This window comes from Eleutherodactylus coqui, chromosome 4 (genome assembly GCF_035609145.1).
Source record: "Eleutherodactylus coqui strain aEleCoq1 chromosome 4, aEleCoq1.hap1, whole genome shotgun sequence".
NCBI classification, from domain to species: Eukaryota; Metazoa; Chordata; class Amphibia; order Anura; family Eleutherodactylidae; genus Eleutherodactylus; species Eleutherodactylus coqui.
The window spans coordinates 189,446,571-189,471,380 of record NC_089840.1 but is presented as its reverse complement, the minus strand read 5'-3'; the positions used below and the strand labels follow the sequence as shown (position 1 = coordinate 189,471,380).

General features: G+C 43.4%; 1 protein-coding gene across 1 annotated transcript in view; it reads right to left on the bottom strand.

Annotated features, from left to right (window-relative positions):
- Nucleotides 1–341: 341 nt before the first annotated feature.
- The window catches only part of SGPL1 (sphingosine-1-phosphate lyase 1), a 38,018-nt gene continuing 13,549 nt past the window's right edge, over nt 342–24,810 (bottom strand). The window contains exons 4-14 of the mRNA XM_066600474.1: nt 24,608–24,758; nt 21,950–22,029; nt 21,285–21,413; nt 17,653–17,741; nt 16,535–16,643; nt 13,189–13,287; nt 12,194–12,340; nt 11,468–11,706; nt 9,732–9,878; nt 6,433–6,553; nt 342–5,565 (exon numbers count right to left, since the gene is read on the bottom strand). Coding sequence (XP_066456571.1) covers nt 5,425–5,565; nt 6,433–6,553; nt 9,732–9,878; nt 11,468–11,706; nt 12,194–12,340; nt 13,189–13,287; nt 16,535–16,643; nt 17,653–17,741; nt 21,285–21,413; nt 21,950–22,029; nt 24,608–24,758 — 1,452 coding nt within the window. The 3' untranslated portion in view covers nt 342–5,424. The remainder of the gene's footprint in view (nt 5,566–6,432; nt 6,554–9,731; nt 9,879–11,467; nt 11,707–12,193; nt 12,341–13,188; nt 13,288–16,534; nt 16,644–17,652; nt 17,742–21,284; nt 21,414–21,949; nt 22,030–24,607; nt 24,759–24,810) is intronic.

Here is a 24,810-nt window from a genome sequence, read left to right as displayed (position 1 = left end):
TTTCTAGGTTGCTGATGAAGTAGTTTAAATTGTTGCACCAGCCAAGTTATGGTGCGCAATTTGGTCAGTAAAAGGCCTAGAAGGTTAAATAGCCAGCCCCTTCCACCGCTTTAGCTCCAAACGTACTACCTTGGAGGGTAGCCAAGGTGCCCGGGTAGAGCTGTCAGAGCTGGGCAGGCATATTAACATCCTCTTCCCCACTTCTGCAACAATCAGCAATTCCAGCAACCCGATTGGTGATTGATGCAGAAGTGGGGAGGAGGATGTTAATATGTGTGCTGACAGCATCCTCCAGGAAAAAAGGACAACCAGTCCCTCTGCATCTGGACTTAGTGAGCCACAAAACCGTGCTAGTCTGGATTCGGTCCTTGAGTTTGACACATTTTCTATACACAAGCAAAAGATCCCAATTAAATAGTAAAATAAATTGGTTGGACTGTAAGGGTTAGTAGCCGGCCCAACTTCAGTCCTGTAACACCAATTCTTCAGTTTTTGAAACATTCATTTGATAACATTTATATTGTTTAGTACTAAATTTAATCATTTTATTCCATTGTGTTACATTAAAATTAATCAGCCACCTACAAGGTGATAAAAGGCACTTAACATTTAGCTTAGGACAGTTTCTACACACTTTACAGCAAACAAAATATGGCATTTTAGGGGGTGACAGTATACAACGGTTAGAGGGGAAACATTACAGTTAACAAAACACAGTGATAACCCTTGGAGCAGCCGCCAACCAGTAAAATGGCTTATTTTGCATTAGCAATAACCATTATAAATGGATCAGTGGTCTCTAGAACAATAAGACAAACAGTAATCATATTAATACTCCATGGAAACGTTGCATCAGGGGGCCCTTGAATACAGACAGTACCCCCAGCTCATTAGAGGTACTGCTGTGTATTGACATTGAGATTTCTTAAAATACAAGAATTAAAAGTGAACGGACTCATTACTCTTTTTTCAGATTCGCATACAATTTAGAAGTGGATTTAACTTTAAGTGTAACGGGTGATATTTTCCTAACTTCACATCAGCTGAATAACTTTTATTCTCCCCACATCATGTGGCTGGAATTTTGAGTTCTCTTTGCAACATATGACACTACGTAAAAAAAGTACCTAAATGGAAGCGTAATGTGAGAATCTGCAGTATCTTACAACAATATGTATTCCCGATAGGCTATACGCAGCCATGGAACAATGTCCGGCTAGGCTGAGCATTCACTGCCCCTTTCCCATAAGGTTTGTGCTTGTTTGGCGCCTTATTGCACGGTTGGCTTTTCATTCATTAGGCTGGGTTCTCAGGGGATGGAAATCTAACAGAATGTCCGCAGCGGAACCACACGAAAAGTGAATCCAATAGACTGCAAAATCATGTGGATTTGTGTTGCGTGTTCCACGGATACACTGCACATCCCACTGTTTGCAGACAGGCTAATCCTCAGCAACTTTATACCATTTCCACATGTAATCCAGATCCAAATCTGCATCAAAATGCAAGCACATTTTTTTGTGACATTCTTATGCCACCTGTGATCCCACCGTACAAGGAGACCCACCAGTGCATTGCTGTAGATCCATTACAGTGGAGTACAAATTCACATATTTTGACACCTCAAATAGCAGGTTGACCAGCCGATCAGCAGCCTGTACAACAGATCAAGTGTACGGCTTTTCCATTAGAAGCTTTCTATGTGTCATTTACCAAATCCACCATATTGGTAGAAGTTGAAGGGGTATTCCAGGACTTTAATTTTTCCTACTGATGACCCGTTCCTTGGAGCCCAGGGCCACTGTCACAGTGGTCAGCGCAGCAGTCCAGGTTGGTATTGCATTGAATTCAACAGGAGCTGCACTATAGTGCCAACCCAGGCGCCTGCACTACGGTTAGTGCTTCCTGTGCTGACCACAGCTCTGCAAATCAGGTGACAGTCAGTGATCTGAGCAGCAGGTCCCCACCGATCAGCAATAGAAAAAAAAAAAAAAAGTCCCAGAATTCCCCTTTAACACCAGTGTGTTTTCCCACTACTTTTTCATGACTATGCAATTCCTGATGTAGCCGTCCGTCCAGTCACAGTGCGAAGTGTAGAAAAATACATATTGGAATAAATGTTAACCCTTTCCAATCCAATTTGTATCCAGATTTTCCTAGGGGGCTTACTCTTTTTCTGCTGTTATACAACGGCACTATGTACTGGCTAAAAACCAGTACTGCAGGAGGTGACACGTTCGATAGGCTCTGACAGCAATGAGGCTGGCAATATACAGTAAGAGAACTCCGACGGACGTCTTCCAACATCGGAGCTGTACAGCTTTAAATCATAATGTCTTAAGACGTCAGACAGTGGATTGGAAAGGGTTAAACAGCTGCTCAGCATACAGTAATCCAAGAGGCATTTACACAAATCCTAGTAAATCAACAGAACATAGAAGAATAAACTAAGTGCACTTGTCTATACCCAGTAATGGCTTCACCATTGCCTGGAAACCCCTTATTGCGCCGGGGGTGTATTACAGGTAGACTGCTTTCCATTCCCCGATTAACACCTTCTACATACGGAGGGACATTTAAAAGTACAAGTTGCCTTATTAAAGTAACCATAATTTTTTCTGCTGTATTCAACTTGGAGACAGACTGCTGACCGATTACCATAAGGCAGAGATGTCCGCTACAAACTATCCAGCTGCCCGGTGTACACAGCGCAGGTGATGTGCCGCCATGGCTAGCAGTAGCATGAAATCCTCCAAAAGCTCTGGCAATGCAAGCCTAGCACTGTAGCACTATTAAGCTGGTGTTACACGGGCATTAGCGCACTTTAAAGACAAAACAAAAAAACGCAAGAACCATGCTGCCATTCATTGAAATGGAAAATAGAGCCATTTAGTTCAATAAGTGCCATTTTCTTGCACAAATGCGCAGGAAGATGGACCACAACATTTTATTTGTACGAACAAAATGCACACGCAAAATACACTTATGTGAACGAATCCATTGAAAATCAATGGGTTCTATTCGCTGCATGTTGTGCGCAAAACACTGTGCAAATACATCCGTGTGACACCAGCCTAAGGCCAAATTTACACAAACGGATTTTCCCAGTGTTTTGCGTGTACAATATGCAGAAGATAACAAATTGATTGCGATCAATGGTTTCTCACATGAGCATATTTGGCATACATTAGGTTTTAATGCTTTATTTTCCTGCGCATTTGCACACACAAAAAAAAAAAAAAAAAAGCACATTGAACCAAGTAATGGTTGTGTATTTTTTTGTGCGCACATGAAATTCAGTAAAAACACATGTGCGCACAAATCTGTGCATAAATACGCTTATAAGCCTCTTATATCCCTATGAATGCAGTATACGGGAGTCATACTGGCTAGCGGACTCCTTTTGTGCTTATTTTAATGCCCAACTGGGTGGAGGAGAGAAACTGGAAGGTAAATTAAGGTCATTCTAAAATATTGTGGTGCGTACTGTCAGCAGCGGGGAGACCCAGAATCACCACGCACTGGCTTGTGAGGCCCTGGTAGAAGGAGAAGCAATACCATAGAAATGCTACACCAATGGCTTAACCAATATGCATGTTACTTACGGAGGAAGTGTAAAGTTAGCAACTCAGGCCGTATTTACATGGGTGAGAAAAAGGCGCAAGTTCTGTAAGATAGCTCAACGCACAGACTCACACATTGCAATTACCCATTTGCATGAATGATTCTTTTGCAGCGATGGCCAACATCAGTTATTTTCTAATGGCAACAATAAAAAAATTTAAATACATTAAAAATATGATTTTCATGCAAGTGCGATTTTTAATTTTCTCTACTGAAACAAGCGATTTTCGCGTGCGTGAGAATCGCATGTGCAGACAGGAGATGAGCTTTCTTGCAAAATCACAAGGAAAAAAATTCTAAGTTTTGAAGTGCGATACTGGTACGAGATTCTCAGATTGACATCACGCTCACCCACGTAAATCTGGTCGAAGAAACCAGTGATGCCGATCATATCGGGGGAGCCATAATCTGTCAGACATCACGCAAGAGTCAGCAGTCTCAGGCAGCAGAGATCCAAAAGGTGGGGTTTGCTTCTACTGCTAGGAAACTTGTCACCTCTGCAAGCCCTTGTTGCCCTACCTACTCCTGCTGAAGCATTTTGATAAGGAAGGGCTTTGCGGCCCCTCAGGGCCCATGTCCAGCTGCTACTACTACTTTTCCTATCCCTATAACTGCGCTCATCCGGCTTGGAACATTCACTAAGCCCCATCTTATGCTGTCAGGTGCAGACTGGACAAGCAACGCTTAATGGGATATTGGACAAGATTTCACATACTATTCCCCCCAAAAAATAATTAAAAAAAAAAATTATATATGATATTTCAACCAAGCGATGTCATTATATAGATGTGTGGAGCCAATTATCTCAGTGCATTAAGTCTCCTTAATAGTAAGCTTGTTCTTTGGGTTGCCTGTATATTTTGGATAGTGGTTGGCCACACGCTTGTTTGGCTGACTACTGGTGTGCCGTGAGCCCATGCACACCCAAGCATCCAAGTGGTAGAAGAGAGAAAGCTGCTGCAAGACATCTCCATCAGAAATCTATCTACTGAACAAAAGGATTGGGAAGTTGGGGTGAGAGTCGGTAGGTGCCCCTACAAACTAGATAATGGGGGGGGGTTGACCGCTCTACATCCGATGTGTCTGGCTACTCCGACAGGAAAATTAATATAAAAGGTTACAGATAGATTTTGATAAGGAAAAAAAAAATCTTTACAAAAAACAGAATTATGCCATCTTGACATCTGAGTTATAGGTCCTAATTTCGCACGAAAATCAGATATTAGGACATGCAGCGACTTTTAAACTTAGACTTTGTCCCGATGAAAGATTGCTTGTATGAATGAATGTATTCAAATGAACGGGTTCTTTTACCATGCGAGTTCTTGGCTTTCCTAGTACCGTTGCCACTTTATAGTCACAGTGGTCAAATTCCAGCTGAACACAATAACGGACCATCCTAAAACAATCCCATTGCTTAAAAAAGAAAGAACTAGTCCCTTCTGTGCTTTCCAGGTACTTTCCTAGTACGGAAAGGGAGCAGCGTGTGTTGTGGGGTCCAGATATCAGGTTTGTGTGAAGTAGCCAGGGATAACTATCAGAGGGACAGATAGTTTCCAGACATCAGCACATTTCTGACAATTCTCAGATTTTACCAAGCACATAAAATTCCTCACATTTTGCATTTTGTAGGAAAGGGAAAAAAAGGTTTCCCCAGTAACAAGTACCTTACTGACTGGGTAAATAAAATACACGTCCCTTAAAAGTCAACAAAAATTAAAAAAGTAATAAAAAGCAGTCTGAGATTCTGCTGCCCTGTGGAACCATTGAGTAGTACCGCCTAAAGGAGACTAGTTATGCCTAGTGGTGACCAGGCGAGCCATTTATCTGTTTGGCCCTCGGTGGCAATTCTGTGAGATACAAGCAGTCCAGGAAGGCTTTAGAGATTTCGGTGACCAAGGTCCTATCAGGAATCGTCTGTGCCATCCCATATATTGCACCCTTTAGAGAAGGGAAATAAAAAAAAAAAAGCAACATTAATATGAGTAAAATGTAATGTTTAAATGCGAATTTTTATGTAAAAGAACGACATTCATATACATTATATATTTTATATTATACATTCATCCATCATGAGAGGTTACAAACTTGCAAATGTTTGAGGGGAATCGGTTGTGGCAGTCTGTAGCATGGTACTAGAGAATTTATAAACGGGGTCTTCTCATCAACACCACTTATCCACCGCCCGCAGGGGGTACATGTCTGACTGCTGGACAACGTGCAATTCCAAGATCTGCCTAATGACTGCCCCATGTGAATGGACTGGTGGAACATACGCATAGCCATTGCTCCATTCACATACTGAACGAAGGTAGATGGATGCATTCTACATACCTTCCCGTAAAAGTGAATGAAGCAGTGGTGAAGCATGTACACTAGTTCTTCATTCACATTGGGCATACAGGATCAATCGGGGGTTCCAGTGGTCAGAACCCCCACCCCTAGCTATAAGATATGGTTAGAGCGAAATCCCACTACAAGAGAATGTTCAGCTTCCAAAATCCATGTCAGATTTTTCTATGTGAATTCTGCCTCAAAATCCATGGCAGAACTGAAGATATCTACTTTGGATTTTCGCCTCCGTGTACCGTGAACCTGCATGCAGATTTAGCTCTTTTCAATGGGCAAATCCACATGTGAAGTTCCCGACACGGAGTCCGCATCCAGTAGTGACAGGTCCTGTCCATGGGAGCCGGGTACGCTGCGAATCCACATAAAAATCTACAGCAAATATGCTGAACAAACCCCAATGCTCCACGGAATACGAATTCCTATTAACATGTCTTACAACAAATCACATGACGTTACCATTCCAGTAGTTTTTGCTCCGGGATCTTTCATGATAATCAACAAAGAATCTTTGATGTCCTTCACAAAAAGTTGCGCAACTCCAGGCTTTGTGTGTAGCAGCGTGAGACAGATATGAATACTAAGGAGAAAAAACAACAAATGACTCAAGAGGAGAAGAGCACGTATATAACTCATTATACATCTGCTAATTTAGGTGGCTCCCCCATCTGCGTCCGGGTGCCACTTCCCTGCTGCGTTCGGGGAGCAGGAAAGTGGAATCCCTGCGGCCAAACAGCTCAGTCTCTAAACAGAACTGAACAGCGCCGGGCCCAGCTGGATGACTTGACGGAAGAAAAAGTACTGCATGCAGCGCTTGGTCTTTCAGTATTTTCAGCTGCATCTGTGACAAAACGTCCAATACAGATGTGAGACCGGACTGCTTCATACAAGATAGAGGATACACCAGCATGCTGAATACATACAACATGGAGGGATATTACTCAAGACTATTTACTAGCATTACTAATTTTTGGACATTTCAAAGCCATACATAAAGTGATAAAAAGTCTGCAAGGAATTCCTGGCGCTGCAGCTGCATGTAAAAGCTTGCAATGCACAAAAGTGAGCGCTGCGGATTTGGCCAGTTAAAGTTAGAAATCCAGTCCATTAAGGCAGGTCCCTTTACCCTTTAGGCCCCCTTCAGATGGGCAAAAATGCTTGCCGCAGCGTAACGTATTTGCGCCGTGAAGGTAGATTTGCACGCACATCGGCACATAGGACTGTACTTTTTGGGCATGCAGGGCCAGTTCACAGGCACCCCCTCCGTAGGTTAAAAGGCTAGTTAGCCTAATGAAATCCAAATTTGTTCTTTTGCCCTCCGTTTTGCACAGTGTTTCAAGCATTTCCTTGTGCCTTCATGAGGCTTTTGCTGCACAAATGTATACTGTTTTTTTTTCTATGCATGCAGAAAGAAAGGAGTAATGAAAAGCAACCGATTGAAATGAATTCTCTGTTTTGCATGCGCAGGCCATGTGAAACCGCTCTAAGGCCTCATGTCCACGGGGAAAAATCAGGCCCGCTACAGATTCTTCATGAAGAATCCATAGCGGGTCCCTCCTGCCCTGCGGACATGAGGGCTGAAAAGGAGAATTAATAATTAACTTACCCGTAGCGGACCGGGCACCTCTTCTCTTCTTCACGGCCGGATCATCTTTCTTCGGCCGGCGGATGTACTCGGCACGCCGGGCACATTCGCCGGGCCGAAGCAAGAAGATCCGGCCGTGAGGAAGAGGTGCCCGGTCCGCTGCGGGTAAGTTATTCTTATTTTAGGTCTCCCGCGGATCCGGACGGCTTCCATAGAAGCCTGCGGGAGCCGTCCCCGCGGGAGACCCGCACGAAAATGGAGCATGTCACTTTTTTCATGCTCCATTTTTTTTTTTTTATTCCCTTTTATTGATCATCCGCGGGTATTTATCTACCCGCGGGTGGTCAATGCATTCCTATGGGGTGCGGATCCGCGGGCGGGAGAAGAGTTAAAATCCGCTGCGGATTTTAATTCTTCTTTTGCCCGTGGACATGAGGCCTTAAGGATTCGGCCTATAAATTAAATGATCCATTTTTTCTGCAGATCAGTAAATAAATAAAAATTAAATATTAAATTTAAAAAAAAAACACCACTTTTTTTTACGGTGCTCTGACAAAGCAGTTTTTTTTTGCAGGACGAGCTGTAGGTTTCTTTGCTACCATTTTGGGGTACATACGGCTCCGTTGATCACTGTTATTGTGCTATTTGGGAGGCAAAATGAACAAAAGCATTTTTTTGACTTTTTATAGGCGTTTCTTACGTTGTTTGCCATGCAGGATAAATCGGAGTGTTCAATTTATTGTACAAGTCGTTATAGATAGGACAATATCAAGTGTGTGGGATTTTGTAAAATTTCTTAATTCTAAGAAGAAAATGTAAAACAATTTTTTGCAAGAAAAAAAAATTAATGTCCTTGTAGGGGACTTGAACCATAACAGCTATGATCATGCACTGCTATTCTGAGTGATAAGACACTGTAATGCAGAAGTACTGTAATCATAGGTCATAGCAGGCCTGGACACCAGTGTTTGGCGTTCGCTTTCCATGGCAAACTACTGACCGATGACGTCACCGAGCACATTTTCTCTGTGAACCATTTAGAAGTAGAGATGTTCATTGATCGCAGCAGAGAGCAGCAGGGTTAACAGCAGAGAGCGCTGTTCTTATGGATCCCTGCTGTTGCAGTGGGGGAGGCTCCTGCTGCAGGATGGTGTTGGGTTCACTTCTGAGCCTGTGCCATCAGCATGGTGCAAGTTTACATCCTATTGCATTAAGTAAACACACATCCTCTGGCCTTAAAGTGTTAAATAGGTATGACTGCTTAAGGCTATGTAAAGACAGTAAAGACCCTTTGTGACAAGATTTATACTATTTTTGCCCCTTTTACAGGCCGATCGTCGAGAATCGCGCAGCTCTTGTGCGCCACTCGTTCAGGGTTTCACATTCCTATGTGAATGATCACTTGTCGGGTAACTGATCTTTATGCCGGCTGAAACTAAGCGAGAACCGTGCAATTCCTGTTAGTCTTTCAGTTGTTGCCTTCGTTTAAACTGAATTAGAATTAGCGTGCGGTTTTGCTCTTTTGAACTATTAGCGTTCAGAAAATTGTCCAGTCTAAACGCAGCCTTAGATGGAGGATGTCTGCAGAAAGTTAACCCTTTACTTATATTGTATCATATATGATACAGTACACATTTCCTTATATTTCTTAAGGCAATGGTTCTGCCTCACTACTGCATGGTGTAACAAAAAGGAGACACAACATGCCATTACGTGGTTCTCTGAGCAGCCACTAGATGGCATAGTTGGTCAGTTGCAGATCATATGGAATATAATTTGTCATGCTTTTGGAAGTTCATGCAGTGAACAGTTAAAAGGGACTAGCTTCCAAAATGCAGTTGCCAAAATTTATCCGCCTTGTGCTTTACTCGGGGAAACAAGCGATTCTGACAGGGAAAGTGAGAATGCATTAGAATACCTAGTTGTCTTTTTTTCCTCAGTCTTCATGAGACAACCCCCTATAAGTAACGTTGGTCCCTTAGGATACCCATTACCAGTCTTACTGATATTCTAATATGGAGGGCACAATTTAGCCAAAGTGCCAATCAGAGGGCATTTGGAAAGAGGTTTATCTATAAAATCAATGATTTTACAAATATTTTGGGAAGATTTTTGGTTCATAAACGAAGACTGCAGATACTGCTCAGCACCGCACGCTTACTAATTCACTTACCTCGGTGGAAATTGGAGCGTATTCAAATTCCAGCCTTTTGCTGTCAGAGAATTGGACAAGCGATAGATATCGAAGACGTCTGAACCAATTGCTATCACCGAAACCTCAGGGTTCCCAAAAATAAAGATTTCCTTCATTTGCTGCAACCTTTATGAAAAGAAAAAAAAACACGCATTGTGGGAAAAACAACATTTATATTATATGCCAGCACTCTGAGCACACAGTAAATTCATCTTGCTCTAGTCACACCAGGCAGATATTTTTTCCCCAAAAGGTTGATCCAGAAAAAAGGCAAATACAGTGAGGTAGAAACCAATTTTCCCCATTGGGGGGGGGTTTCCTTCCCAGCTCCAATCCGGCAATCAGAATGATCCCTGGATCACCGCCCCTTTTGGAGTGATCAGTGGTATAATGTAGTTTTATCACACTCTAGAAGAGCATCCAGGCCCTTCTTGTACTCTTTTAGGGAGTTCTCCATCACCACATCCTCAGGCAGAGAGTTCCATAATCTCACTGCTCTTACAGTAAAGAACCTATGTTGTGCAAAAACCTTCTTTCCCCTAGACGTAGAGTGCGCCCCTTGTTACATTCACAGTCCTGGGTATAAAATAGATGATGGGAGAGATCTCACCGTGGGTGGCAGTACGGGACCCCCGAAACAATGTTGGGGGGTGGGGGGGGGGGGTGGATTTAAATGTTGCTGTCAGAACTGACAGTAGCATTTAAAAGGTCAATAGCATCGATGAGCCACATGGCTCAACAGAGTTGTTGCCGCCGGGTGTCAGCTATAACAGCTGGCACCGGGGGATTATGAAGGGAGGTCGTCCTGCGATCTCCCTCCATACACGTACTGCATCTGCAGGACATAAAAATACTCTAGGGCTGTCACTTAGGGGTTAAACCTCAAATAGATCACACTAGTTAAAGGGTTTGTCTCGCGGCAAACATCAAAATTTTACATTCCCCGTCACCCCCCTGGCATAAAATAGCAATTTAAAGCGGTTTTTAAGCTGCCTGCTACTCACCGATCCGACGAAATATGAAATTAAAAAAATCTTCTGCCTAAGAAAGGGGTCTTCTCCCATGGTGCACCATGGGCTCTGTGCGTTCCATTGCTGATTCCAGCCTCCTGATTGGCTGGAATCGGCACACGTGACGGGGCGGAGCTACGCGATGATGCGTAGAAGTGGGCGGAGCCAGAACACCGCTCGTGCCAGACCGAAAAGAAGCCAAAAGACCCTTCTGCGCAAGCGTGTCTAAAAACGCCAGAAGACAGCAGAGTTAGACGGATCCATGGAGACGGGGACGCTAGCAACGGAGCAGGTAAGTGAATAACTTCTGTATGGCTCATATTTAATGCACGATGTATATTACAAAGTGCATTAATATGGCCATACAGAAGTGTATAGACCCACTTGCTGCCGCGAGACAACCCCTTTAAGCTATAGAACTGTAATATTTACCAGCATGACAACTACCTACAGTCTCCTGAAAATAAAAGGCAGTTTACATTTTGGGATAAGTAGAGAGCTTTAACTCCATTTCCTAATTTTCAGGCTATTTGGTGTCTTATTATTGAAGCAGAGAACAGAATTCACAAGCCAAGAAGCTCGGAGGAGGTGGTCGGACCATTTCCATTTGGCACGGCCAAACACATGTGCGCCAGAAGCCCAAAAGCGGAATGCATTTCTCGAACAACTCTACTCAGACTCTAAAAATGAAACACATTTACGTACTCTTTTATGATGAACCGTGCAGTTGAAATAACATTTTTTGTGGCTTCAATGTATCCATCTTCTCCCATGTGCATCATTGTCGCCCAACAAGCAGCTATAATCCCACCAGGTCGAGAGCCGGCTACAGAGGGAGAGGCATACAGGCCACCGGGCCAGTCTGAAGTAACAAAGAATTGGTGCTGTCTATAGTCCTTGTGTCTATACATTAACACTGAAGACCCTTTAGGAGCGTAGCCATACTGGGAAGACAGCAAGAGAAAACCATCATGAAATAAGATACATGGTTACTTATTGTACCATGTAAAGCTACAGTCTCTGAAGATGCAAAGTACATTCAATATTGTAGGGTAACCAATGAACCTTTCTGTGGACCACTAGTGATCAGCAGATATCAGAGCCCCATTCTCATTTATACAAGGAAAGACTAGAAGCAATGGGATGAAACTGAAAGGGAGGAGACACAAGTTGGATATTACAGTGAAGGGGGATCAATGAGTGGAACAGGTTGCCACGGGAGGTGGCAAGTTCTCCTTCAAAGGAAGTCTTCAAACAAAGGCTAGACCGACATCTGTCTGGGATGATATAGTAATCCTGAATTGAGCAGGGGGTTGGACCCGATGACCCTGGAGGTCCCTTCCAACGCTACCATTCTAGGATTCCTCCATTTAAAAAGTTATGAAACATTAAGAGGTCTACCAAAGTAGAATATGATGTGCATTTTCATACCTTATGAGTATCCGCTGATATACTGGTCACTCCCTTGACCCTAAAGTCAAATGGCAGAAGAGGGAATCCAGCTTTCTCCATGAACACAATGAGGAATCCACCCAAACAAGCATCCACGTGGAATGGGATGTTGTATTTCAATGCCAACTAAAGAAAGAATCAGCAAACACAAGCCACAAATTTATATTTGACTTCAACTCAAGATACAACAGAATGAGTAGGTTCACCACTAGAACACCAGTTTCCCTACAAATACACAACTCTGCTGGCTGTCACTGTAAACCGTCAGAAAACACAAGTTGACAACTATACCAGCTTGGCTGTGCTCCCAATACAGCAGGACCGTGTAGGATGCAATTGTGGTTGGGGGGAACAGTTCTTATAATGCAGATCAGATTCATGACTTACGAAGCTGTACGCAAATCAGGGAATGCTGGTAGATTTTAGTTCTAAAGAGTGCAGAATTGTAAATGCAGCTTCAGGCTATAAAACACAGAGCTAGTGCAGGATACTTGGGGTACTTATGGTGGCTTTTCAAAACAATTGAAGGCCGATCTCTAACGATTTCAGTTGTGGATTCCACGAGCGTATGATCTGCGGTAATACACCGATTAATGAAATGTATTGAGCTACGCAGTTCTGCTCCCATAAACGTGTGGGAATTGCGTACGCCACTCACAAAAAAAAAAAAAAAAAAAATGAATGCAACATGTTCTATTTCAACACAGATATCCGTGACATGGGGCCGAATTGGTCTCTATGGTGTCAAATATACCCGCAGCCAATACACAATTACGTTGTGTATGGGTTGCGAGTAACGCTAAGAGACATCGCATTGCACAGCCGTATGCATGGTCATAGCTGGAATGCCTTTACGGCCGTGTAAGCCCGGCATTATTCTTCATGTAAAGTATAAAAAGTAGTGTTCAAAGGCCTGCATTTTGTAATAATGTGCTGTGCAGACATTTGGTCCCGAGTACAGTGGCAGTACTTACCTCAGCTACCTCTTCTACAGGATCAATAATACCGTGGGGAAACTGAGGGGTAGAACAAACCAGCATTGCTGTGTTTTTGGAGATGGCTCTTCTCATGGCCTGTAACAAAAATTAACATATTTTGTAAAATAGAGAGAATTCGCAGTACAGCTGGGCGATTTAGCCCAAAACTAAAAATCTTGATTTTTTTTTTTCCCCAAAATTTTATTAATTCTAATCTCAACTTTATTTGCTAAACAAACTGAAAGAAAATCCAGACAAATTTTTTACATAAAAGAACTGCATGCACGGCAATTCCTCAACATACACTGATTGTCTGGATTGTATGGGACACTCCTGATTACCATACATATTAAAGGGCAGCTGTGAGGCCACCAGCCTGCCGTCATATAGCTGGCTTTAGCTCTCTAAAGATGCCCATGACTTATATAACGTACCGGACATGTGTAGGATCGGTCTCTACGGCAATCGGGCACACGTATATATGGAGGACAACACATCCTGCTTCACTGTGCATGTCAACCTAGAGTCGTCCCAGGCTCAAGTTACAACGCTCATTTCTAAATAATGCCAAGACGGCTAATTGTTAAGAGGGGCATCCTTATGAAGTTTGGCCAGCTGTAGGAGGGCACGCTGTGGGTTTATTGGCCTCACAGGCGCTGACCAGCTCCATATAGAAGCATTCCCGCAGCGGTGTTCACCATGTTGTGCTAAGGAAACCAGTCACTCCCATTAGTAGAACTGATATGATTTGGGCATCTGACAGGGTTTCCAGTATATTTGAAATATAGAATAACTTAGTAGATTGCTCTAATTATATATCACACACGCACGCACGCACGCAGCCCAACAGCAATAGCCGGCTCACCACCTGCCCCCATGGCGGTAAAACGATGCGCGATCCACGCTACGGTCTTATGCATATGGCTATGGGAATGAGCCCCTAGTTTCCGCTTGGGGGTTCTGGCAATGCTTTTTCCAACATCTGTGACAAAACAGCCATAGGGAATCCCATAGTAAAAAAGCACTGCTGGAATGCTCCCTTACAGCAAGCTACTTGCCCAGTATGTAGAATAAAAGCTGGTTAAATGTAACATACATATGAAGCATGTGGTTCTACCCTCACCCAGTAATCAAAGCCCCTGTGCTGTCCTCTCCATAACTCCTCCCAGTCTCCTCTGCAGCCCCACCCATATTAGTGCTGCTCACCCCCTTGTAGTAGCCCTGCTTCCACCCTACACCCCCATAGTGCTGCCATCACCCCTCCCGTAGTGCTGTCTTCCTCCTCCTCCCCATAGTAGTGCCCCCTGCCCCCTAGTGTCCTCTCCAACAGCTGCACATCCTCCTTTGGCACTTTGCTTCAGTAGCTCTGCACTAGTGAGCTGGCAGTGCCGTATACAAGCAGAGGGTTGATTGGTTGAGATTTGGCCAATCAACAGTATGCCAGTACTCCACACGGCACCGCTGATCCAGACTTCACGTCAAGTAGTATCCCCCATCTCCCACTACAGCTTCCTCTTGGCCAGATATCAGGTTTGCCCATGGCAGTGGAGGGGGAGGCGCAAGTGTGCACCATTGCCATCTTAGAGTTCAACTGGTTTACTGGAAACCCTGGAAGAAGCCTCAAACGATGAAGCAGAATTCTGAGGTTTCCCAAAAAGTAAAAGCATCATCAAGAACAAAGCCAGTTTGAGCAATACATTTCCCAGTGCAATGCTCTGAACTTTGTCCGTGGCATGAGGAACACAAGCCAGGGGTGGTGCCAGGGAAATAGTATGCGTAATATAGGGCACGTGCCAAAGAGGTGAATGCAGGTGGTCACAGAGCCTGCAGAGATCCCTGTAAGCCAATCATTCTCCGCACCGCAGGGAGTCATGACTACTTGATGATATTTAAACACCTCGTTATCTACCAGCATGAAAGCTTAACAAGCCTACATATGACAGAGGTCATCTTATGGCATGAAGACTGGTGCTTGATGTTAGAGTTCAACCAAAACTGTAGGTACATTTTAAATTACTGGGACATCAGTTGTTGGATTTAAACAGTATCTATCTAATTTTGATTGCTTCAATGCACCCAAAACTGAAAATGAAGCAACTTTACAATCGGTCTTGATTGAAAATCCCCTACTGATTGAAGTGGAGCTGCGGCTGTATCACCATGACATCTTACCGGTTAGTACCGTATGTGGATTTCCCAAATATGTGTTGAGTCATCTTAACTGGTGGTGGATGTTACACATAGTGTGTGTATATATGTTGTGTCTTCTGTGTATGAAACCAACTTGACAAAGATCCCGGATGGGGTTGAAACGTTTCAGTTTACTGATGTACCATGGGGGAAGAAAGGTTTTTAAACTTTCTTGACTCCTGCACCAATGATGCTGCCTCTATTACAAATCTACTGAAAATCCCTTATTACCCTCCGCAGCTCTTATGGAAAAGTAAGTTTACACAGGTCAATAGCTGCCCAAATAAATTTTTTTTTTAATTTACCAAAAGTAGTTATGGGTGACTGTCAGCCCATGTACACATGGCCCTATCAGGGCACCGAGTGAGAAGTCGCTCCATCGTTATTCTATTACAGCTTACTGCTACAGAATGACTGACTAAAACAACTTCTCGCTCAGTGTAAACAAGAGCCGCGCCATCCTTGAGTGACTGCCCAATTGCAGTGAATGGAGACATGCAGCAGGCTGGAGATCTCTGCGGGCCAGACCTACATTCTCTGAACTATTGCTCTTGTGTGAAAGCAAACAGTAATAGTTGGAACTGTCAGGTGCGTATGTACCCCACAGTCATACCATGTAAAATGGTACCTTAAACCAGCATCTACATTGCTGCAGACAGACACCGTGTAATCTGACCCCGCAGTCAAACTTGCTTCCCTCTCGCCCCTACTTATGGGTAACATATTTGGTGAACTGCAGCCCTCGAATACACCAAGTCTGTAGCAGGGTTACATACTACTAGAGAAGAGGTGTAGGCCCCACATGATGGAATACCTGCAAATAGGGCTAGGTGATTTGGCCTAAATATGAAATCTAGTTTTCAGTTTGTAAACAATTCTCAATTTTAATTTTGTTTTCTTTTTGCTACACATTGTGGGAATGAAATAAAAAAGGTCTATTTGTGATTGTAATGAACACTTGAAGGGCCTAGGGTACAGATGAGCAACCATACTCGAGCGAGTATAGTCCTTGTCGAGTACCAGCCTGCCCGTCAGAAAAGATTTGGGTGCCGGTGGGGGTGAGCGGTCGGTTGCGGGAGAGAGTATGAGTTGTAAAGCTCAGTTTGATTTTAAAAAAATTGCAAGGGTAAATAGAGTTTATTAAATGCAATACCTTCACATCCACTCTCATGGTTTTCTTCTCCAGGGGAATATGCACCATCTTCATTCCAAAATAATGAGCTGCTTTGTCAAATGCTGCATGGACACTGACTGGAGCAATGCTACAATGACACAATTCAATAGTGTTACAGATGGATGCCTAGACACACACATTACAGGAAAATTGCATGAAGAAATACATAGGGGACCATTCGTAAAACAATTTCATGACAGTTTCTGGCATAAAAAGTTGCAAATCTTTGCACAAGTGGGGTTTTGTGTAAAAATGTGGGACTTTTTGCTGTTTGCACCAACACTTTTTTTTTTTCCTTAAAAAGGAGGACATGGCAGCCCAAGACCAAACATGTATAATTTATGCCAAAAACTAGTGTAAAGTTATACTAGAAGTCAACAGTTGATTGGATCTGGCGTACATTTCTGTATAGGTACACGGAGGAGCTGAGATGTGTCTAATACATGAAGCGCTATGCACCTCTTGGTATATTTGGCGCATTGTGTGCTAAGCCGGACAAGCATATGAAAATGCAGGTCTTAATAAAGTTCACAATAAAAGACCAACCCCACAAAAAAAAATATTAAATAAAATAGGATTTTACTGAGCGCTGCGCCTGCAATTACAGCGTCCGGCACTACACAGAAGTCAGAGTGATCGGCATCCGCTCCGTACTCTGTATTTTGCCGGTGACAGTGGCACCCAAACAGCTGTTGATGACCCATCCTCTTCTGCCAGAAAAACCCCTTTAGTTTTCTTCCCTTTTCTTCTAATTCAATTACAAAACAAAGAATAAGGAGGGGAGTTGTTTAGTTGTTTCTTGAGAGTTATACATTTTCTGAGAAAGCTGTGTTCAGCATTCTGCTGCTCTATTACATCCAGGGGTTCAGTCTAATACTAGGCAGAATAGTGCAGCATGCTGTACTATTTTTCCAGTAAGATGACAAAACCCCATTATAGTCGACTAAATCTCTCAGGTGGCGCCCAGATCAGTTATGACTAATCAGCAGCCATATTTATGGTGTTCCATAATGAGATGTGAAGAGAGCCGAGCGCTTGTGTCCTGGATGCGTTGGGAGGTCTAGGCAGAAGACAAGCAATATTTGTAAAGTACGTACATTTCTGGGTACTTAATTCCCCTCTCGTTGGCCAGATCTCTGTAGGCTTTGCAGGCCATTAGGATGCTTTCACTACCTCCAGACGTCACCTGCAAACAGAACAGACCACATTAAGGAGTTAATTTATTAAGATGACAAGAAGACTCTTACATCTAATGATCCTTCAGAAGGGAGAAAGGCTGGGAGAAAAATGACATCATTTCCATCTTCGGGAACACTGGCTGCCACGACCGGTCATGCAGGTGGTGACAGCACTTCATTGCTATGTAGATGTCCAGAAAGTCCCTTTTGTATTTTATAAACATCAATGCTAAATGTCAAGTATACGGCCGATCCACAATGTCCGCAGCGGACATTCTGCAGCAGAAAATCTGCACCATGTAGCGGGGGTTTTATCGCATCTTTCTATGCAGAATTGAGCCCCTCATTGGGAAGAGGTCAATTCTGCAGCGGAAACGGTGATAAAAATTGACATGCTGCAGAATTTAATTTCCCACCTCATGTCAATTTCTGCACGGGTTTTGTGGAGTTTTTCCACAACTAGTGGGCAAGATTTTCAAGATCTCATCCACTTTGCTGCTACTGTAAATGCAGTAGAGTGTGCGCACAGAAACCATGGCAAATCTGCCCCCATGTGGACCCAGCCTAAAAGGTAGGGAGAAAGTGATGAGAACAGGACTTAAACTGGTTGACAGTCCTGCCGGGAGCAGCAGATATTAGATGTATCTGCCATAAAACTTGAGTATGTAGGAAAGAGGTCCGACACTGGATTGGAAAGGGTTAGCGAAACAATTCTAATAAATGTATAATTTAAGCATGTTTCAGTCAAGTCAAGTTCCTACATTAAAATGGTTTCATTAACCCTTTCCAATCCAGTGTCGGACCTCTTTCCTACATACTGTAATGCAATGTATGTATTTTTATTACTTATTTCCTCTTTGGCAAGTTTTATTACAATATGTAATATACATGTTAACCTGTTTAAAAAAATCAGCACAATTCCAAGGAATACACAACGTGCTTTCCCAAACTAAATAAGGAAACTGGATTGGAAAGGGTTAATACGTACAAAATGTATTATTCAAGTAAGAAAAGTCCCACAGGATGACTCGGACCAGCGACAAACATGTAAAAGCTTGTAAATGTAGCCTAATCTGGTGTAATAACATTATGAAATACACTGTGTGAGAGCTGGTTGCGCAATACTTAGACCGCATACCGTCTGTAAAGTCACGGAGCACAGCTGTGTCTGGCTTCCTGCGAGTGCTCAGGACAGAACAAGACAAAAATACATCCATGACCTTGTGCAGACATCCAGATTCCCAGAAAACTAGGAAATCTATCCTTCCACACAAGAGACGGAGATTCTCTCCTTCACATTCACCTGCTCCCCCCTTTTCTCTCCAGAAAACTTAAATCGCATGACAAAGAAAAAACACACAAACACACACGATCTCTTAGTGTCAGGTTTCCCAGCAGTGTCTCTCCAGGCTTGGGAGTTCTGGCATGGCACCAAACTGCACAGACATGCTGGGGATTTAATCCCTTTAGGACCAGGCACGGTAAATATACAGCGTTTGGTCCTGGCTTTAATCTTGGCCGATAACACAAATATGGTGCTGGATTAAAGCCTCTGCTTCTGCAATCAAGCAAGAACAGAGCAGGCTGTCAGCTGTTTCCAACAGCTGATGACCCAGAGGAGAAACATTTAACCGCTTCGGCCTTCTCCTTTCACAGGTATATAGCACTCAATGAGTGCTATGTACGAAAAAAGTGAAAGGGTTTCTTCCACTACGCGAGCCGGCGATTAAGTGACCGCAGGATGCTCCCTGTTACAGCAATGCTGCAGGGTCCTAGCAGACCCTGATCAGCTCTATTAGTGACTATTGACTCTACAGGGGGATGTTTTTCCCTGTAATGGGATGCCCCAGCTACAGTGGAAAAGTGTGTAATAAGAAAAAAAAAAAGTTACAGAATAAAATAAAAATCTATGCATAAAAAAAAAAAAATTTTTTTAAATGACCCAAAGCCAATGCCATCCAAAACTGTAGCCATATGTGCTCTGTCATCCAAAACTATACATATTATATGTCAATACGTCTGAAACAAAGTGGGGAACCCATTCCCATATTTTATTTTAGCGTTAAATTACTAGTTTAAAAACAAACTATAAATATAAAAAGAAAAACAAACATTTTTTTAAGCCTTTTACCCCCAAGAAAAAAGATGGTGTGTGTGTGTATATATTATATATATAATTATATTTATAAATAAGATATTTAAAAAAAAAATTGTCCTATATGTAACAGGGAAAACAAAAGTGAACACAGCTAAAATAATTTTGAGAAGGGAAGGAGAAAATAAAAATAAAAGTAATAATAATGGAACAGTAAAACCACCACATGGGTGAGATCCCCAAGTAGTGTCTGGTCCTTAAAGGGGTTGTCTCGCGAAAGCAAGTGGGGTTATACACTTCTGTATGGCCATATTAATGCACTTTGTAATATACATCGTGCATTAAATATGAGCCATACAGAAGTTATTCACTTACCTGCTCCGTTGCTGGCGTCCCCGTCTCCATGGATCCGTCTAATTTCGCTGGCTTCTTGCTTTTTTAGATGCGCTTGCGCTGTGCGGTCTTCTGCCTGGTGAATGGTGCCGCTCGTGCCGGAGAGCTGGTCACTGCTTCGTCATCGTAGCCCCGCCCCGTCACGTGTGCCGATTCCAGCCAATCAGGAGGCTGGAATCGGCAATGGAACGCACAGAGCCCATGGTGCACCATGGGAGAAGACCCGCGGTGCACCATGGGAGAAAACCGCAGTGCATCCCTGGGAAAGGACCGGCGGCCATCTTAGGGAGAATATTTTTTAAACTCCTTATTTCGTCAGATCGGTGAGTAACAAGCGGTTTAAAAACCACTTTAATTTGCTATTTTATGCCGGGGGGGGGGGGGGGGGGGGAGGGTGGCAGGGGGAATGGGGTAATGTAAAATTTTGATGCTTGCCGCGAGACAACCCCTTTAAGGTACAAAACAGCCTGGTCCTTAAGGAGTTAAATATCTGCCCCACAGGTCTGTTTCTGTACAGAAATGTTCCTCAGCGAGTGAGATTTGTTCACATCTCACCCACACGATTGGTATGGTAATCCGCTGTGGGTCTTCCATGTGCAAATCTGCATTATATCCACCATCTGCACATATTCCGGGCTGGATAACTCCTCTAATTAGTCTTACATTGTATTTCCTAGGACGGTTAAAGAATTAAAGGGGTATTCCCACCTTGTCCATGCTACAGCCAAGTACGATAGGTGCTGGTCAGGGAATGGACCTATATGCATCTTCCGTTTTAGAGCTGAATGACCCCAGCCCGGCGGTATTTGATGGCAAGTTCTAAAACTTGAGCAGTGCACTAAACTCAGCAGTTTCCGTAATGCCCATACACATCAGGGAAACAGCATAGTCTTTTACTGTATGCTTAGCCATTAATCCCAAGCTACAGGAACAGCATCGTGGTGCTGCAACATTTTCATCAGTCTCATGCCTCTTGTGGGAATTACAGAAATATAGATTTCCATCTCCCAAACCACAGCGGTTGTCCCATAGCAGCAGTGTTAAGAGAAACGACGCGACTTACTACTCCACAGGTCTCGGGGCCACCATGGAAAAGGTTACATGCCATTCTTACGATTTCTGCTTCCATTTTACGTACACCAGGAAAAACATCCGGATGCAGAGGATTGCTCCATGCAAACTCTCCGTACACCTGCAAAAAGCAAACAGAATGGTTACTATAAAAATGAATAGTTTAACCAAACTGCTAAAATCTACATCACATTGTAGGGCTGTAGCTGATTTTCAATCTCATTCGCTCTTGTGCAGCCTGTTTAGACAGGCAGATACATTGTTGGCTCGTTCACACAAGGATCTTCAGAACCATTCACATTCGCTGTATAAGTGACGGAGAATGACTGAACCATCGGCATTCAAAATGCACTGTTAGTGAACGAGCCAATGACGGTTTTTATGCTGCATGAAATGAATGATTGTAGTTAGTCGATGGCTTGTGTTTAGACCAAACAATTATCGTTCACTTTCACTCGTTTGAGCGATTATCGTTCTGTCTAAAAGCACCTTTACTGTACAGCCTCAGTCCATATGATCAGAGGTACTTCTGACACCCCCTCTATTAGTCGCAGCAGAAAAGTTCTACAAACAGCAACGGCTGTAAAGGTGGCTGTCTGGGGGTTACACCAGCTGAACAAGGTGTAAAGCCAAACACACAGCACTGGTCCGATTTACCTTCACAAGAAGATGGGTAAGTTGTTCATCTCCACTATAAACCGTTCCAGACACTTTTCCTTGTTCCCAAGACACCTCACCTGTGTCAGATAAAATAAGGTTACAGATTATATGTAATGTGGACAATAAAGCAGCCATAACTACTACTTCCTTTCGTCACACGTGCACAATTATCACAATGCAATTTGAAACATACAGCATATTTTAAGGCAATCTGTCATCTGTATGAGCCATCATAAACTAACTTACAGTGCCGTTAGAGCAGGTGACAAGGATATGCTGTATGTTTTCCCATGGTTCCTGCTGCTGAAGTCTGTGCACCTGACAAAAATGCAACTCTCCGCACAGGACTCGGAAGAGTTGGATTTTTGGCCAGCACATGGACCTCATTGACAAGCAGAACACATTACAGACTGAACATGAGTCAACAATGTGATGCAGTAGCAAGAAAGGCAAACACAATTCTGGGATGAATTAAGAAAAGCAGAGAGTCTAGATCACGAGGTAATTATTCCCCTTTACTTTTCCTTAGTCAGACCTCATCTGGAATACTGTGTCCAGTTCTGGACACCCCACTTTAAAAAAAAGACAGAGACAAACTGGAGCAAGTTCAGAGAAGAGTTACCAAGATGATGAGCGGTCTGCAAATCATGTCCTGTGAGGAACGGTTAAAGGATCTGGGATGGTTTAGCTTGCAAAAAAAGAAGGCTGAGAGGAGACAATAGTTGTCTACAAATATGTGAAGGGCTGTCACAGTGCAGAGGGATCAGCCCTATTCTCATTTGTACAAGGAAAGACTAGAAGCAATGGGATGAAACTTAGAGGAGACACAGATGAGATATTAGACAGTGAGGGGGATCAATGAGTGGAACAGGTTACCACCGGAGGTGGCGAGTTCTCCTTCAATGGAAGTGTTCAAACAAAGGCTGGACAGACATCTGTCTGGGATGATTTAGTGAATCCTGTAGTGAACAGGGGGTTGAAGTCGATGACCCTGGAGGTCCCTTCCTACTCATTCTGTGAAATATACACCCCCTGGCTCCCCGTCATCTGCCCTAACAGCACCAAAAGTTTGTTTACAGAGCTTTAGGCAAACGACAGATACCCTTTGAAGATTCAAAGGAACTAGAGATGAGCGAATATACTCGTTTCGAGTAATTACTCGAGCGAGCACCGCGATTTTCAAGTACTTCTGTACTCGGGTGAAAAGATTCGGGGGGCACCGGGGACTGCAACCCCCCACTCACCCACGGTGCCCCCCAAATCTTTTCGCCCGAGTATGGAAGTACTCGAAAATCGCGGCGCTCGGGCGAAAAAGGGGCATGGCCGAGTAGGTTTGCTCATCTCTAAAAGGAACCCATTACAACTGTTACCTGATATGGCCAAATGAACTGTCATGAAGCACATTGGGGAAGATTTATTAATACTGGATCCCTTTCCCAATGCAGTATGGGCCATATTCATTAACACGGGTGACTGAGAAGCTTGATAAAGAAGTCACACTAAGCCCCTGCCCCGAGAGAGGGACTGATGCCAGTAAAAACTGCAGTTATATAGAGAAGATACTGCAGAGTTAATCTGCTCAGATATAGGATAGATTATACAGGGGGCTATAGGCCGATGCACAGGACATAACCACATCCCCAAAACCATAACATTTACCCTGGCTGGTATTTTTTTTAGAGAGAAAGGTGGAAACAACCAGCAACCCTGCTCATATGGACACATTCACATATGTGGTTGTAGAGGCTTCAAGATATATGACATTTGAGGAGAGCTCTGGTAAATTTGAGTGAATACATAAATGGACCCCCCTATTTCATTGTGCCAAATTTTGATGATAGTTCCTTCTAGAAACAAATTTAGAGTTCCTTCTTGTATTGGATTGACTGCAGTTCTAGATTTTACAATACTGGATATACAATAGAATTCCCCCTTGTTAAAAATATTGATCAGAACAGTTTTATACAAGCAATGCCAGACCACCACACTTCGAGTTCACAAACCCTACATCTGGGGACAAGCTGTTGGGTTCAGATATCCAGTGGGTCGTCCCAGTGCTAATCATTTTACATAGGAACGAGCATTGCTCAGTGAATGGAGGCATATTGGAACAAGCTGGTTACAAGGCTTGTATATAGAGTCCAACATTGACTTGCAGGAATGCCGCCTTCCAACAGGGGGCTCAGCAGAGATATTGTTCCATCTCCTTGATTTGCAAATTACCCAGAGGAGCAGTTATGGCCTTATAAGTCTCCTCGCTCACCTTCTAGGTGCTCTCCCTAAGGAGAAAAGATAGCGTTCCTGATACACTGAACTAATGCACTAAATGCATTCCCCGAGAGAATGACGAATGAGAAGTTGTTCGCTTCTTGTTCAGTTTCTGTATGCAGAATACTGAACAAGGTATTGTTCCACGTAACCAAGCAGCTGCACAGAAACCGATCGGACCCCATCATAGCCAATGGAGTCCGCCCAATGCTGTTTGGTTCTGTCTAGAGCAGTTTGGCTGTAGCAGGAAACTAGAATCCCCGGCCACAGATGTGAACCCACCCCAAGGTGGACTTAGACTGCAGGTACTTAAAACTCTCCAGTATGGTGACCCCATCAAGATGGAAGTACAGGCAGTACTCCGGACCACCGTTTGTGTGGCTGTACCTAGAGCAGAGTATTCTTTCAGTTTCTCCAGAACTTGCTCTTGCTTCAGTCCGCTGCTCGGAAGAGTCTTCACAAATATGGCGGTTCCATCTTTTCCACTTAGAAGTCGATGAGCCATTTCATTCAACGCTTTATCCAATTCCTTCTGGATCTGCACAAATAAGATGCAATTAAACTTGTGTCCCTCCATGTAACACATCACA